At 45.6% G+C, this 16026-nt stretch overlaps 1 protein-coding gene across 1 annotated transcript in view; it reads left to right on the forward strand.

Annotated features, from left to right (window-relative positions):
- Positions 1-16026, forward strand: part of nos1 (nitric oxide synthase 1 (neuronal)) — a 40261-nt gene that overhangs the window by 15511 nt on the left and 8724 nt on the right. Inside the window, exons 6-23 of the mRNA XM_068604737.1 lie at positions 301-463; positions 726-817; positions 3508-3649; positions 3753-3892; positions 4858-5032; positions 5469-5570; positions 6014-6208; positions 6650-6735; positions 7971-8115; positions 9088-9192; positions 9275-9333; positions 9456-9575; positions 10594-10768; positions 11413-11551; positions 11905-11983; positions 12155-12348; positions 13109-13278; positions 15114-15324. Coding sequence (XP_068460838.1) covers positions 301-463; positions 726-817; positions 3508-3649; positions 3753-3892; positions 4858-5032; positions 5469-5570; positions 6014-6208; positions 6650-6735; positions 7971-8115; positions 9088-9192; positions 9275-9333; positions 9456-9575; positions 10594-10768; positions 11413-11551; positions 11905-11983; positions 12155-12348; positions 13109-13278; positions 15114-15324 — 2492 coding nt within the window. The remainder of the gene's footprint in view (positions 1-300; positions 464-725; positions 818-3507; positions 3650-3752; positions 3893-4857; positions 5033-5468; positions 5571-6013; positions 6209-6649; positions 6736-7970; positions 8116-9087; positions 9193-9274; positions 9334-9455; positions 9576-10593; positions 10769-11412; positions 11552-11904; positions 11984-12154; positions 12349-13108; positions 13279-15113; positions 15325-16026) is intronic.

A 16026-nucleotide genomic window follows, 5' to 3' on the forward strand; every position in this document is an offset into this window, starting at 1 on the left:
ACGGCAGCGGCACAACATCGTGACATAGCGATGAATCTACCCGGCATTATATCAGCACAAGCAGGTGGAGCATACATTCCCACCGTGCTCACTTACATGAGGCACACCAGCTGTTTGGTTTTTCGTTCTCCACAAAAACAAATCACTTTTAAGGTATTTGTACCAAAAAAAAGATATTTGGAAAAAGCTAGATTTTTCCTGAAATATTTGGAGCATATTTGGCTCCACCCCCCGCCTGCTGTACGTAGGCCGACATGTTCCCTCATTGTGTTGGCGCCCGTGCATCTGTCCTGCCTGCAGGTTCGGCTCCAAGGCCCACGTGGACCGGCTGGAGGAGGTGACCAAGGAGATCGAAGCTTCAGAAACGTACCAGCTGAAAGACAACGAGCTCATTTACGGGGCCAAGCACGCCTGGAGGAACGCCGCCCGATGCGTCGGCAGGATCCAGTGGTCCAAACTACAGGTGATGCGCTGCAGGCCCACACTCACAGCGCGGGACTGTTTGCACTCTTTACGCGTTGGTTTGGACATTTTCACAAGTAGCGTGGATCAAGATGGATTCTGCGTATCGAAGGCGCTCAGAGACACAGTACAGCTGCTGTTCACTCATCTCACCGTCAGCGCCCACATAAAGAAACATGCATGGACGGGCCTTGTGTGTTCAAAGCCCTTCAACTGGCCGTGAACCTGCTCCTGACGCTTCATTCTCACCTTTCGCTTTCCAGGTTTTTGATGCTAGAGACTGCACAACAGCTCACGGGATGTACAACTCCATCTGCAACCACATCAAGTACGCCACCAACAAAGGCAACCTGAGGTAAGACAAAACAAGCACACAAACGCACACGGCTCAACTATGCGCCTCGCTTTCGATTGTTCAGCTCCGCTTTGCGTTCGTACACACGTTCTCTGCCACCATCTGTCACTCCGTGCATCTCACCCGCCCCCCCCCCCCCCCCCCCGCCTCCACCTCCGCCCCCTCCACCCTCTCCATCTCCGACTACCCTGACTTGACCCTCTGTCCCATCTGTCAGCGAGCGCTGCGTCTCTTTTCACTGTATCCGACACTCTCTGCCGCCTTGTCTTATCCGTCGGCGTCTCGGCACCGATCGACGCCCCCCCCCCCCCTCCTCCCCATACCCCTCCCGTTGCCGAGGTGACGGACCTGGCTAACGGGCGGCCATTTGTCAGACCTGCACGGCGCTCACTCACGTTCTGCCAAGTCCTAATCGCATGCGACGCCTCATATTTACTTCTTGGAAGATGGATAGCTTCTGACTCATTGCTGCTCTTAGAGGGGCGGCCCGGATACACATGTTGACGAGAGCCAGCAGCTCGGCCTGCCTCGGCCTGGCTGGCTGTAACGTAAATAAACACGGGCACACAAATGAGCGTGTTGCAACATGTTTGCAATATAAATATATTGTAAGGGAGGGTAAAATGATGCAACAAATACACAACGAGTCAGTTGTTTTAAGTCGTGGATTTCATGGGAAAATTGTGCAGTGCAGTGAATAAATGGGAGATTATAGTGTCAGGACAGTGTCAACATTTTAGTCGATTCCCTTTTTTAAATAGCTTTCATTTAAACTAAAAGACGATATAAGTTGTAATGTCACACTACCCTTTGTTTGAAAGCTCATTTTTATGTTTTAACGAGTTGCCTCACCGCTTGTAAACTAATAAATATCGCATACTTTATACGTGGTTCCTCATTTCTCAAATTATCCGTCAAAACTTGCCGTTAACAAATATTAATAAGTTAATAAATGGAATTTGGGCCAAACTGTCTGCAGTACTTTTTTTTATTTAGAAATAAATAGTAATGATGTGACAACTCAAAGGGATTCTCACATCACAACCCATATTTATAATGAATCGCAACCAATAAAGCATTATTATATTACTTTATAAACCAAAGTCATTGTTTGAGACGTGCGACTCCTTTGCAAAGGGTGCAATAAGGGAAAGTGGGAGCGATGTGGTTTTACTTTATAAAGGATACTAATACTGTTCAATAATGTGATACTTTACATTATTTACATTACATTAAGCTGACACTTTTATCCAAAGCAACTTACAATAAGTGCATTTAACCGTGAGAACAAATTCAGAATCAGGAAAGTACAATTTCTTCACTAAAGTCAAACTTCAAGGCGCTATCATAAGACACACTTAAGTGCTCGTACGGCGCCACCTTCCTCATTCAAGGTGTTGCCAAAAAAGATGATTTGCTCTTCATTCTCTTGTTTTGAAGTCGTCACATATTGCATGTCCCAGTACGTCGTCAGTCAAGTGCTTGACCTGCGTGTCAGAATGTGTTGCTTTCGCTGTATTTGAAAACATGAACACACACACGGCTCGCTGAATACAACATGTCCTACTCGTGTAAACGTCGTCCACAAGTGGCAGTTGTGAAATAAAACATCTGATCGTACAATGACTGTTGCTTTAGCAGACTGCTTCCTGCGGATGTAGACCGCCGGCACAACTGGCCCAGATTCACTCCAGCTGCTCTCCACAGTGACTTACAACCAGCTTAGCAGCATTAACACTTTTTTTTTTTTTTGACCCGGCCATCGCCTTAAAACAGGACCGGGATGTAGAACAGACTAAAGGTAGAGTCTACGAGTCCTTTGACATGATTGAGAACGCCTCGGGGCGGATTACATGCCAACCATCTGTTAGCGGCCGTGTTGATTGATGTACTTAAGTGTTCAAATGTGGGATTTAATGCTTTGTTGCACAGCGGCTTGCTCCTAAGGGGATACACTCCAGGTGAGCAGGGTAGGCATTTTAACTAATGTATAGCTCATTACTTGCATTAAGGCAATTATTTTTTGTATTACATTTTTGAAATGTTATGTTTAACTATGCAAATGAGTCATTATCTCATTAGATATCTGCTCATTTGCATATATTTCCAGAGCATCTGAACATTGAGTGAAGCCATGGCTCAATATTCATGTTTCATTTTGCTGACATCAACAGTTTCTTTTACTCTAAATCCGAAAATATTGTCATTTGTTTTTATGCCAGGTGTTGAGGATGGAAATGTTCTATGAAACAGACAAATATGTAAAAATAATAATAATAACAAAGTTTAGTCTATGTAAGTTCTCCTGAAGTGGAGATTACTGAAGAAAAACTGATTTTGAGAAAACGACCTAAAGATATATCATTTACAATTCCATACATTTCTCAAGAAACTACTAGGTGAGTAGGTTTAAAAATGTTTAACTAATGGAAATGATTAATATTTTGTATGTTTCCTTTTCAACGAGTCTGAAAGAAGACATCTTACAGAAGCAAAATAGCCCAAAATCTCATATGATCAGTGCATGTAAAGCTCCCCGTGGCTCTCCTGACGCGAGTGGAGACATCAACATGTAATTGCTGTGGCACAGCATCTCATTCCCAATGTTTTTTTTCCAGATATTATATTCTTACTAAAGGTAATTGTTATTAATATCTACATCACCCATTATTGAGATGTTTTTTTCACAGGTCGGCCATCACCATATTTCCTCAGAGGACCGATGGCAAACATGACTTTCGAGTGTGGAACAACCAGCTGATTCGTTACGCCGGCTACAGACAGCCTGATGACAACATCCACGGAGACCCCGCTAACGTTGAGTTCACTGAAGTACGCGAGAGGACCTGTATTCCTAAGTCTGCGGCGTAAACCTGCCCCAAAACTTGACAACAGGGTGTTTTATTTGCGCTCAGCCGTTGCCTTCTGTCACCAGATCTGCATGAAGCTCGGATGGAAAGCTCCCAAGGGTCGTTTCGATGTCCTGCCCCTCCTGCTTCAAGCCAGTGGGAACGACCCCGAGCTGTTTGAGATCCCCGAAGACCTCGTCCTGGAGGTGCCCTTCACTCACCCAAAGTGAGTGATGCCGTTCCCTCTTAAGTCTGCAAACAATGGACAGAGTAGAGCGAAACAAGAACAGTGGGGGCGACACACACACACACACACACACACACACACACAAAAAGAAGGAGAAAAAAAGACATCCACCTACTCGCACATCTCTTAACAACACTTCTCAAACAATGGGGTACTTTTCAGCCAAGACGTCTGATTGGGGTTATTGTCACAGTCCAACTGTGCTGAATATTCCCAGAAAGCACAGCGAGCCGTGCTTTCTGTTGCTATGCCGGCCTTTGTGGTAACCATGGGGCTTGTTAGTGACATTTCAATCTCCTTTTTCACTTCGAAGAGACCTTTTCTCACATCGGTTCCTACTGAATAAAGCCTGTGATGTCTTAAGCACTACGCTGCTGCACCTTGTGCCCATAATCAGCTTCCATAATTGGGTGTGACAGCTACACGAGTGTCCACGCGTACAGATGCACGCGTAGCGTCTCGACAGAGAGCATTTCAGACGCCCTTGACTCACGGATCTGCCTGCCAACCCCGCCGAAGAAATTGGCATCTCCTGCTCCACACCATGCAGCAACTGGTCCTCAGCTCTGGCAGCAGCTTGGCGCAGGCCGCGACCCCCAACAGCGCCTCCTCATTACACGATCAGACCCGTCTGACGCGCGACCAGCAGTGTTATCAACCCCTTCAGGGTGCGAGGAGGACTGAGCGCCGGGAGGGAGGGAGACGGAGGTCCCGTCTGCTCTGTCGAGCACTGAAACGCGATCAAAAGTGGTGTCCCTGTGTCGATGTTGATTTTGGCTGCATTATGTGTGTCTCAGGAATGAATATTTGCGCTGGAAAAGACCGCCACACACTGTTGTGGTTCACCACTGTGTGAATGGCGTGTTGCTGGCTCCAGTTGAGAGCTCAGTGAACTTGAAACGGTTCCACATCCCACAGACCAGCGGCCTGTTTGCTCTGTCCAGGTACGAGTGGTTCAAGGACCTGGACCTGAAGTGGTACAGCCTCCCGGCGGTCTCCAACATGCTGCTGGAGATCGGTGGCCTGGAGTTCACTTGCTGCCCCTTCAGCGGCTGGTACATGGGCACCGAGATTGGCGTGAGGGACTTCTGCGACGGCTCCCGCTACAACCTCCTGGAGGTAGAGGAGCAGCCACCAAAGGATGCAACCAGTATTGCATTCTTCTTCTTAAACGTGCACGCGGAGGGGAAAGCAACCTGAAGCCTCTCTTAACTCTTAACATGAATTTTACATTGTGGATTTTAATATTAAACGTGTACTTATTATCTAAGCATGTGTTTGTGCTATTATAAACTTTATGTTTATATGTATTTGGAGCGGCACAAATTCTGCAATTGTACTGGGAAAATGTGACTTACATTTAGGGCAATTAGATAAAGAGAGTATACTTTCTGTTAAGACTAGTGGGGCCCAGTTGTGAAGAGCATTCCCGAACCCTTAACTTAACCCAACAAAGTATTTTTAAAAATGAACAGCTACTATGAGTGAACCACACCTGATTGTCACACATTCAGGTACACACTGTAATATTACATGTTCTTTCTATGTCTCGTAGGAGGTTGCTACCAGGATGGCCTTAGACACCAGGAAGACTTCCTCCCTTTGGAAAGACCAGGCGCTGGTAGAGATCAACATTGCTGTTCTCTTCAGCTTCCAGGTAGGAGCATCTTTGCGCGGCGGCATTTTAAAAGGAAATACTTCACCAAAAACATCAACTTCCTTTCACCCATTTATCCGTCACAACATCTCCTCTTCACATGGACGTTGTCACAATTTTATTAAACGTCACCCGACTACAAATTCCTCCCATGTGTGATCGGAGGCGGCTTTTGGCTTCTTTTTTTTTTAAAAATTCCACATTATTTAAGATAATGAGACGGAAATTTTATTAACGTAAAGAAATTGTATGGGAGATGTCAACCGAAGGTTCCAAACATTCACATTGATGCTAAAATGTGACTAAATACGTGTGTCTCTGGTGCAGCCAGACACTTATGAGTGAAGGAGTCACTGTAATGTAAACGAAAACATTTGGATGGACCAACTTTGAGCTGGAAAACAAAAAATAAATGAGTCGACGTCCGTGTCCTCCTTTTCTAGACATGCAAGGTGACCATAGTCGACCACCACTCGGCCACAGAGTCCTTCATGAAGCACATGGAGAACGAGTACCGCGTGCGAGGTGGCTGTCCCGGGGACTGGGTGTGGATTGTGCCTCCCATGTCCGGAAGCATCACACCGGTTTTCCACCAAGAAATGCTCAACTACCACCTCACCCCGTCCTTTGAGTACCAGGTAAGAAAGTACAGGAAACATCAAGTGCTCGTAGCGCGCTGGAGCTTCACCTGCCTCCGGTTGAACTCACCATAAAACAGCGAGTGATAATAATATCTGCACTGGCATTAACTTAAATAGCCTGTAACGCAATTTACAGGCTGTTTGTCAGAGGACGCCACCACAATTATAGACACACACTTATGTTTACAAGCCGGTTGGCTGCTGAGCTATATTAAGGAAGGCATTAAGGTAAATTAAAGTTGGAACTCATTACCTCCTGGTACAGCACGTTAAGAGGAAAGTTTGTACAGCAAATTGTGAACTGCAGCTTCTTTACAGCGAGCCGCTGCGCGGATACAGTGAAAAAAATCACAGATGCCGCCTCAGTATCTTGGATGGGGATTTAAAGTTAAACAAAGACAACCTCTGAACTTTAATTTCCTGTCCCATATGCAACAGTCTGATCCCTGGAATACCCACGTGTGGAAAGGAGTCAATGGGACGCCCACAAAGAAAAGAGCCATCGGATTCAAGAAGCTTGCCAAGTGAGTGTGCAGTCACGCGGGCATATTCGAGGGAGACAGAGCTTGGGCTTTGTTACATTTGTGATTTGTGATTTCTTCTTCTCCTCTTCCTGCGTCTATAGCGTCAAGGTTAATGTGCAGCCCTTAAATGTCAGAGATAATTCACTGTCACATGTGCGCATGATAATCTAAGGCCAAACGAATAATCACTTTCCAAAGGCAAAAGTTAGACGCACGGGAAGGAAGCTGGTTTACTCGGCGGTGAAATCCATTCAATCAACCCCTCGGGGAGTAATCAAAGCTTTGCCGGTGTGTTTGTCTGTGTATGCGTGCACTCGCACACGCTCTGGTAATATAATTGCCTTCGAGGGTTTGACAAGCTAGGTAAACTATTGTCATCCAACCCCCACCTTGACATAATGTCAGCCGCCTGCTGGCGTGATCCACACAACACTCCAGGGTTCCCATGCCCTATAGAAAAGTCTTGAAATGTTTTAGTAATTACAAGGTCTGAATAAGTATGGGGAGGAAAAAAAAGAGAAAACACAGTGTTTCCAGACTATTGCCCACACTCTGTTTTTTTAAAATATAAAATTCCAAACTTTCTGAAACTAAATTGATCAAACAAGCAGAGCAGGCACTGCCAAATGTTTAGCACTATGTGTGTGTGTGTGTGTGTGTGTGTGTGAGAGAGAGAAAGCGGGCTTTAGACAAAATTAAAGCAAGAAGTTTGGCGTGTGACGCAAAGTCAATAGACTTTAGTTCTCGTTTAGTTCCTTGGTAATTCGCACATGAGCGTCTCCTCTGTGACTGTAGGGTCTGAAGGTACACAGTTTGTTACACGTACACAACACTTGTTCAGCACAACGTTAATAAAGTGCAGTGCATTACTCTTGTCATGGATTGGTGTTAATTAACACTACCTACCAACAACCATCTTGCAATTATTTGGCAACATGATGGCGCAGGTTGTGTAATCAGGATGTAACATCCATGTTAACAGTTGGATTTTAAAACCATTTATTTACAGATTAAATGTCACTTCCATGTCTGAAAAAGGACGTCATTTTGAAATGGAAGACTTGTTGGAGGAGACCTGAATAAGAAATGCTTCATTAGCCGTGAGGGAACCTTCTGGTCCTGGCAGAGCGTCGCAAACGTTGCTGCTTGAATCAATGGTTTTTTTTTAATTTCAACAATTGGTCCTTGTGTTTCCCCACATCTCATTCTCACCGGCTCTCTCTTCTCCTCTGCAGGGCTGTGAAGTTTTCGGCCAAGCTCATGGGCCAGGCCATGGCCAAGAGGGTGAAAGCCACCATCCTGTTTGCCACAGAGACGGGCAAATCGCAAGATTATGCCAAAACTCTCTGCGAAATCTTCCAGCACGCTTTTGACGCAAAGGTACGCTTGCTCCCACCTTGCATCATCTTATCCGAAAGTTAGACACAAGCTTAAAAAAAGGAAGAATTCAAACGACATCATTCCCATACCTCCTCCCCCTCGCGCCCTCTGAAGCCCGGCAGATGCCAGCTGACGAGAGGGTAGAAGAAGGAAGTGTGTCTTTTGTCACATTTTCTCCTTCTCTCATGCAGCAAAGTGCCGCGGGTTGGAGGCAAGCTTTAACCACCGAAGCGTTTGAGCGGTGCAGTAGTTTAAGACAAGATCCCCAAAGCACCCCTGGCTGTGCAAATCTGTTTGGAAAAATCGAGAGAGAGAGAGAGAGAGAGAGAGAGAGAGAGAGAGAGAGAGAGAGAGAGAGAGAGAGAGAGAGAGAGAGAGAGAGAGAAAAAACATGCTGCTCTCAATCATACACTGTATGCTCTTCCTCCGGGTCATATCTTGTGCTCCCTTCCTGTTTCCCCCAGTGTGATCAATCACACAAGAAGAGATCCCCGCATGCAAGTGTGTGTGTGGATGTGTGTGTGTGTGTGTGTTGTCACTGAGAGTGGGTGTCTGTAGATGGATCGCAGGGCAGATGCGAGTGCCCGGGGCAAATCTCCGTTGTCGTGGGGCTAAAGCCTGTTTCCTCTTCACGCCTGTGTGTCTGTGTGTGTGTGTCTGTGTGTGTGTGTGTGTGTGTGTGAGATACAAGCAAGTCCTGTGGCAGGCAAACGCGTTCATGCTGCGTGGTGTTCCTCATGGATGCTCGTCGTGTGGCAGCAGCGTGTCATCATCTTGTTAGAGGCGAGGACAGAGTGGTCATTACAACCTCGTCCCTCGCCAACGGCAGCGTGCTCAGCCTTGATTTGCACGCTCAGGTCATCTGTCGCGTGGCGCGCGCGTCTCGAGAGAAGGGAGCGAGATAAAAAGGCCGTGTAAATGGAAGCTAAGATCCCCTCTCCGCCCGATGCTCTTCTTCTGCGGCGTCTGCAGGTCATGTCGATGGATGAGTATGACGTGGTGGACCTGGAGCACGAGACGCTGGTGCTCATGGTGACCAGCACCTTCGGCAACGGGGACCCGCCGGAAAATGGAGAGGTACGTTAGGACTGGACCACTCCAGTTTATGAAGTGTAAATCACAGAGCAGGTTACTGACGGCCTTTCTCTGGCTGCTGTAGAAATTTGGAGCTGCCTTAATGGAGATACGCCACCCAACATCCAACACAGAAGACAGGAAGTGAGTTCAGACCTGCCTGCAGTCCTGTTCCCGCATGCCAATTCCCATCTTTCCCCTTGAGTTCTGCACACTGTGTCGATCTATATCTGAGTCTCGTCTCTCTGCTTTCGCCTCCTGTCCAGGAGCTACAAGGTCCGTTTCAACAGCGTGTCCTCCTCCTACTCTGACACTCGCAAGTCCTCCAGCGACGAGCCAGAAGTCAAGATTAACTTTGAGAGCACCGGACCTCTCGCCAATGTCAGGTAAACCAGACCAAACCAAAGAGACAGAACGTACGACCGCGATTACGCGTGTCTGATGAGTAGTGTCCTACGTAACAAAACATGCTGTCATGATTTGCTGTTTGATAATAATAATACTTTGATTTAATATAGCGCTATTCTGATTACTCAAAGACGCTTTACATAGGAATCATTCACAAAATGATGACAGGAGCAACCATGCAAGGTGCCACATCAGGACTATCTAACTTTCACACACCGTAGTCGCAGCTACAGGAGCAATTTAGGGTTATGTGTCTTGCTCAAGGACACATGGACGCGGGGCCGGGGACCAAACCGCCGATCCTCTGATTGAAGGACGACCCCTGCTCATCACTGCGCCACGGTCGCCCCAAAAGGAGTCAAGATAAAATGCAGATCATTTGTGTCATTAACATTCAACTCCCCTTATTCTTTGAAAGACTCTCGGTATAATGGCTTTACGGACCTCGATGTCTAAAACACATTCACTTTTCAGGTAAGTGAGGCAAACCAAAAAAAAAGTCTCCCCCAACAGTCTTTATAAAGGAGATTTTTGAATGACCTCAAATGCTGAAAACATGTCATCAACTATCGAAGATCTACAAATCTAACTTTTAATTTACTTTGAATCATTACCCAGATTGTTCTTCTACTATCTAAACCAGTTCAATTGACTTTTGGGGATGACAAATGTTATTGCAGTGGAGAGTCCGCTGACCTGTTAAAGACGAAGGAGCCACAAAAACTATCAAACAAAAACCTGAAGTGAGTCGAGCGCTTCCGAGTGAAGCCGAGGGAAAATTACTTTTCCGATCGCGGAAAAGTAATTTCCATTCACAAAAAGCTGACTGCTCAAGAAACCTTGAATATGTCCAATTTGTGATGCTTTTTGAAAGGGAAGAAGGGGCGGGCTGCTTACAAGGACTCGGTGGCGGTGCTTTGCGGATATCTGACTGGGTTTTGCATTGTCGCCACTACCTGGCTCTCACGCTCTTTCTTCGTGCGCGGGTGTGTTTAGGTTTTCAGTGTTTGGCCTTGGCTCCAGGGCCTACCCACACTTCTGCGCCTTTGCCCACGCTATGGACACGCTGTTTGAAGAGCTTGGAGGGGAGCGCATCCTACGCATGGGGGAAGGAGATGAGCTGTGCGGCCAGGAGGAGTCATTCAGAACCTGGGCCAAGAAGGTTTTTAAGGTCTGTTTCTTGGGCTGAGGCCCTTTTGCCTTTCTTTGGTTCATTTTGTCGATTCAAAAAAAACGTATTTTTTAAGCTGCTTTATTCAAAATTCACACCGCAGAACCTCCACGCAGCTCAAAACGTAGCGTAGGCCGAGCCGAAGACTAGCAGCTGACAGTGTTTACCTGAGGGGGAACCAGAAGGGTGGGCGCTATGGGTGCTATGGGCGGCTTCATCAGCTGTAATGGCCGTATTGGCAAAGTGCAGAGTGGCAGTCACGAGCTAGCCAGTGGGACACGCTCACATGCACTAATTGGCATGCAAGGCTCTGTTAACAAAGCACTGCGAAGCACGAATTAACGCACACAGAGGGAGAACGATGCCAATACTCAATTATATCTTTTACATGAAAAAAATAGCTGTTTGCTGCTATATGTTAATGCTCTGAATGTCAAACAAAGAACCTTGAATCTATGATTGGCTACTCACCGAGGTTTCGAGTTTTCTATGCAACCGCAACAACATGAATTAAAACACGAGGGCCTCTCATCACTTGAGAGTTCAAGAGATCTTTTTTCCCCAACCCTTTGTTACTTCCTTGTGAAGAGACGCTTTGATTAACGGGCCTGTTCTTTCCCGTGGCTGCGTTGTTGCGTGTCTAGGCTGCCTGTGACGTGTTCTGTGTTGGCGACGATGTGAACATCGAGAAGGCCAACGACTCCCTGATCAGCAACGACCGCAGCTGGAAGAAGAGCAAGTTCCGCTTGACGTACACGGCCGAGGCCCCGGGCCTCACGGAAGGTAAATAATAATCCTGGATCTTGATCTTAAAAAGGGGAAAATGTCTGCAGAGGGGTGGTAAGGTGTTTGATCAAGAGCAGTGAGCCATTGTCTCACCTGGAGCTAAGATGTGGTCATTTTGCAGGACGCAGTTTGCGGCGCTGTAATGCGGGGATGTGTTTCTGTTTGTTAGATTTCCCTCATTGATGTATAAGGGTAGACAACATAATAGAAACAAAGTACAAGGAATCCTATACAACTGATTTTCCAAAATGTTAAATTTCTCCTTTAATATATTCATGTCTATAGATGCATAGATTTCTTAAGACAAGTCCCTAAATGAAGGAAATGTCATTGTTTCTGTCCGCCAATAGCATTGAACACTATTCACAAGAAGAAGGTCTTCGGCGCAAAGATGCTAGAATCTCAAAACTTGCAAAGTCCCAAATCCAAGTGAGTATGAAAGAAACTGGAATATGATGAGTTGCATATTTGTCTGTTCTGGTAAACTTGTGAAATGATGTGTAACTGAATGAAGGAGGACACCAGAAGAGTCTGTAAACTCGATGGAACAGACTGAAAATTGTGCAGCGTTGTTCCCTAAATCTCTGATCTCTTTTACAGTCGCTCCACCATATTTGTGCGGCTCCACACAAACAACAACGACAAGCTGAGCTACCAGCCCGGCGACCATCTGGGCATCTTCCCTGGCAACCACGAGGACCTTGTGACCGCTCTCATAGACAAACTGGAGGATGCTCCACCTGTCAATCAAATTGTGAAAGTGGAGTTCCTGGAGGAGAGGAACACTGCCCTAGGTGGGTGATGCTCTTAGCAACGTCGCGCTGCTTTACGGATACGGTAGGCGTGCAACCAGGATGTCAGACTCAAAACATGAAGAGGACACAATTCTCTCTTGCCACAGCAGACAACATGAAGTCACACTTTAGGGAGGTATCTAATGTATGCCCAGAAATGTTTCAGTGAAGATGCGTATTGGTAAACAGTTGTTGTGACACTGGGCGACATAAGTGTGATTTTCACTGTGACTGTGAAGCAAGGTGTTTCTTCAACACAGTATGTGAGCCTAATCAAACTTAACACGATGCATAAAAAACGTTGTTTGGTGGTGGCTTATTATACTTCCTGTGTTCCTCGAAGGCCCTAGAATATATTGTCTTGTCAAACTAGATCATCTGCATAGGAAATGTGTGTCTGTGGTCCTCTAAATTTGATTTAAAGGGGTTGAATTTCATCAGCGGCTCACAATTCCAACAGTGCAAAGAAAGAGTTTGAAACTGGGGCGTTGATAGGTAGTGAATTTATGGCACAATAGCAAACATTACAACATAGATTGGACACTTTAAACATCTGCCTGCTGCCCCTGGGAATGGAGTCGGTGAAAATTTGCAGCCTTAAAAAGCTAAACAAAAAGCTAAAAGTGGCTATGAAGCTCTGTTGACTTGAGGAGGAAATGTAGAGTCGGGTGACGGTAATCTGTGAATTTTATTACCATGTTACACATATTCCTTTGATCCACTGTTAATGTTCAAGCTTTAACCGTCTTCCTCTCTGCAGGTGCAATCAGTAACTGGACAAACGAGACTCGCATCCCTCCCTGCACCATCTACCAGGCCTTCCAGTACTTCCTGGACATCACCACCCCACCGAGCCCTGTGCTGCTGCAGCAGTTTGCTGCTCTGGCAACCAACGACAAACAGAAAAAGAAACTCGAGCTCCTTAGTAAGGTAAATTCACTTCGACTTCGCCGTTACCACTAACATTGACCTTTAGAATTATTGAGCTGCTGCTGCACTGAGCGCTTGGCTTAGTTTGTGACTAGACACATAAGGGATGTGCGGTGTATGTGCGTAGGCTCTATCCCAAAATACACCCTTTTTTTCTTTTTCATTTGAGAGCCAAATGTATGCAGCTATTCTTTCCCTTTTTATGAGAACGCTGTCTTAAGTATGGTTCTATAAAAAGTCGCCATGTACCTTATAAACCCCAAGGCAAAAATAAACCCACACAGCCTGACCTTACAAGAACATTGCACATGTTTATAACACAATTCAACCATAAATATTAACATAAACCATAAATATGACTTGAAGGCCTCAAAAGTGACTCAAACATGATTTGATATTCACCAAATTATGAAAATATCAATTTCTCTAGCTTGATGCTACACAAGATTGGCGCCAAAACCACTGTCAGACAAAGCCTCAGCAAGATATCAACCACATTGCATCCAGCCAAAAAAACTGAAATATGACATACACATGGATTGAACGACTTGCTTGGTATGTGATGGTGCATCTGCTCGAGCAGAGCCCCTCTGTTGTGGAACCAGAGGTGTTCAAGGTCCAGGAAGAAAGTCACAGCATTTTGGCTCTCCGCAAACCTAAACTTACGGTCCACGAAATCTCCACTAAATTAATTACCAAAAATATTTAACTTCATTAAATCAATGTCAAATTTTCGCAGGGATACTTTTAACACAAAGAAATATTTTATAGTAGAAAAAAAAACGGTATGCATAATTAAAAAGAGGAAATACATCCTGGAAGGTTTTTTTTTTAAAATCTGAATCTTTGAGCAGAATGGCTGGGGCTCTCCCGGGGTTAAAGAAGTGTTGAGGCACAAGAATAATCAACACATTCATCATGTTTGCCATCACAATATGGAAGATACTTTTCTGTGTCGGAAATCCAAGACTTTGCACTGATATATGTACAGCAGGAGTGAGCTGGCGCCAAATTAAAGCCGTTGAACACTCTAACCTGGAGCATTTCCCCTTGCAGTGCCTCCCACAATTCACTCTCCATTTTTGTCAATGTGTGGAAAAGGCTGGCTGAGGCCAAGCAGTGACTCACATGCTCATACATCTAATTATTGTCACCAAAGCAAGAGGAAACGTTGGAAGGCTTCTGAATTTAGAAAAAGAAACAGTAGATTCAGCTCTGCAGATCATATTATATAATATTTATATACATATTCAAATGTCCCGCTCATTTCAGGACTTTCTAATACGAGAATAGTAAACGGCTATTTTGTGATATTCGTGCGTTTTGAAAAGCAGGAATTTCTTGAATTTGAATCCCAAAGTTACGAATAATACCTCAATAACAATGAGTAAACAAACTATTGTATACCAATCTCTGAAAAGCTGCAGGACCCCATATGCGCATCATGGTGAAAAGAAAAAAGCCCCAAAGAACAATGTTGCTAATTGTACACACGAGCTTCAGGCTCTGCATGGACCCCCACCAGGCTTCTTCACTGTGTTACTCGTTAGCAGCTTGAGAACAAAGCAAAAGTTGGGAACTTATGAACGTTTTTGTTTTTTCCTTTATTTTTTCATTTTAAAGCCTGGTGGCAGTGCTCTAAATTCATCACATTCAAATGTCAGCGATGACACACGAAAACAGTTGGGCAGTGAATGGAGAATGGCTCCGCTCGTGGCTGCCTCCTGCTCTCCGAGTCAGAAGTGTTGGCGGATCCCACCGAGACGCAAATTAAATCCAATGCATATCTCCCTGTATTTTTGTCCCACCTTTTCTTTCTCCGTGTGACATCACAGGGCTTGCAGGAGTACGAGGAGTGGAAGTGGTACAACAATCCAACAATGGTGGAGGTGCTGGAGGAGTTCCCCTCCATCCAGATGCCCTCCACTCTGCTGCTCACCCAGCTGGCCCTGCTTCAGCCCCGCTACTACTCCATTAGCTCCTCTACAGACCTGCACCCAGGAGAGATCCACCTCACCGTCGCTGTGGTCTCTTACCGTGCCAGAAGTAAGGGCCTACAAATCATGTGGGGCTCTCTGGGCATTAGCTAATGTCTCTCTAAGGATCTGAAGGCTGCGTGGGTTTAGCTGCAGGTGCTTTGGTATTTTTCTGCCGACAGTGAGGATGAACTTTTATGCTCCCAATTATGCGTTTGAGGGTCAGAAATGGTTCTTTTTCTGTTACCGGCACGGAGGCATTTTGTTTTTGTGTTTTCAGTTTTCTTCTTTGATATCTCAGGAACACCTGGAGTGAATTTCTGCAAATTTGGCACAAACGTCCACTTGGACTCAAGCATGAAGCGATAAAAATGTTGTGGTCAAAAGTCAAGGTCACTGTAATCTCATGAAACCCACTGTTTAAAATGACATGTTGCGCAGACATGGATGTAAATTTGCAACATGGCTGGTTGGCCGAGGCGCCTTTCTTGACATTTAGAAAATATGCAAGATAAACTGGTTTCCAGTCAGCAGTAGCAGTTTTAAATCGGAACGAACCAATGAGTGCATACGACGTGCATGTATATTTTGCATCGGGTTCAGTTTGGGCCATCCATAAAAAGGACTGCGCTGTGCCTCTTTCAAGGTTGCTGCAAAGGCTCGAGAAGTCAAATGACTCAGCCTCTCCGAGAGCCATCCGATGGCTCAAAGGAAATTGATCGGAAGTTATCTCGGGAGCTAGTCTGCTCCGTAGGGCAACCAGACCACGGGT

Source organism: Clinocottus analis, unplaced genomic scaffold (genome assembly GCF_023055335.1).
Source record: "Clinocottus analis isolate CAN_PGR_092001 unplaced genomic scaffold, fCliAna1.0.p SCAF_7, whole genome shotgun sequence".
NCBI lineage: Eukaryota > Metazoa > Chordata > Actinopteri > Perciformes > Cottidae > Clinocottus > Clinocottus analis.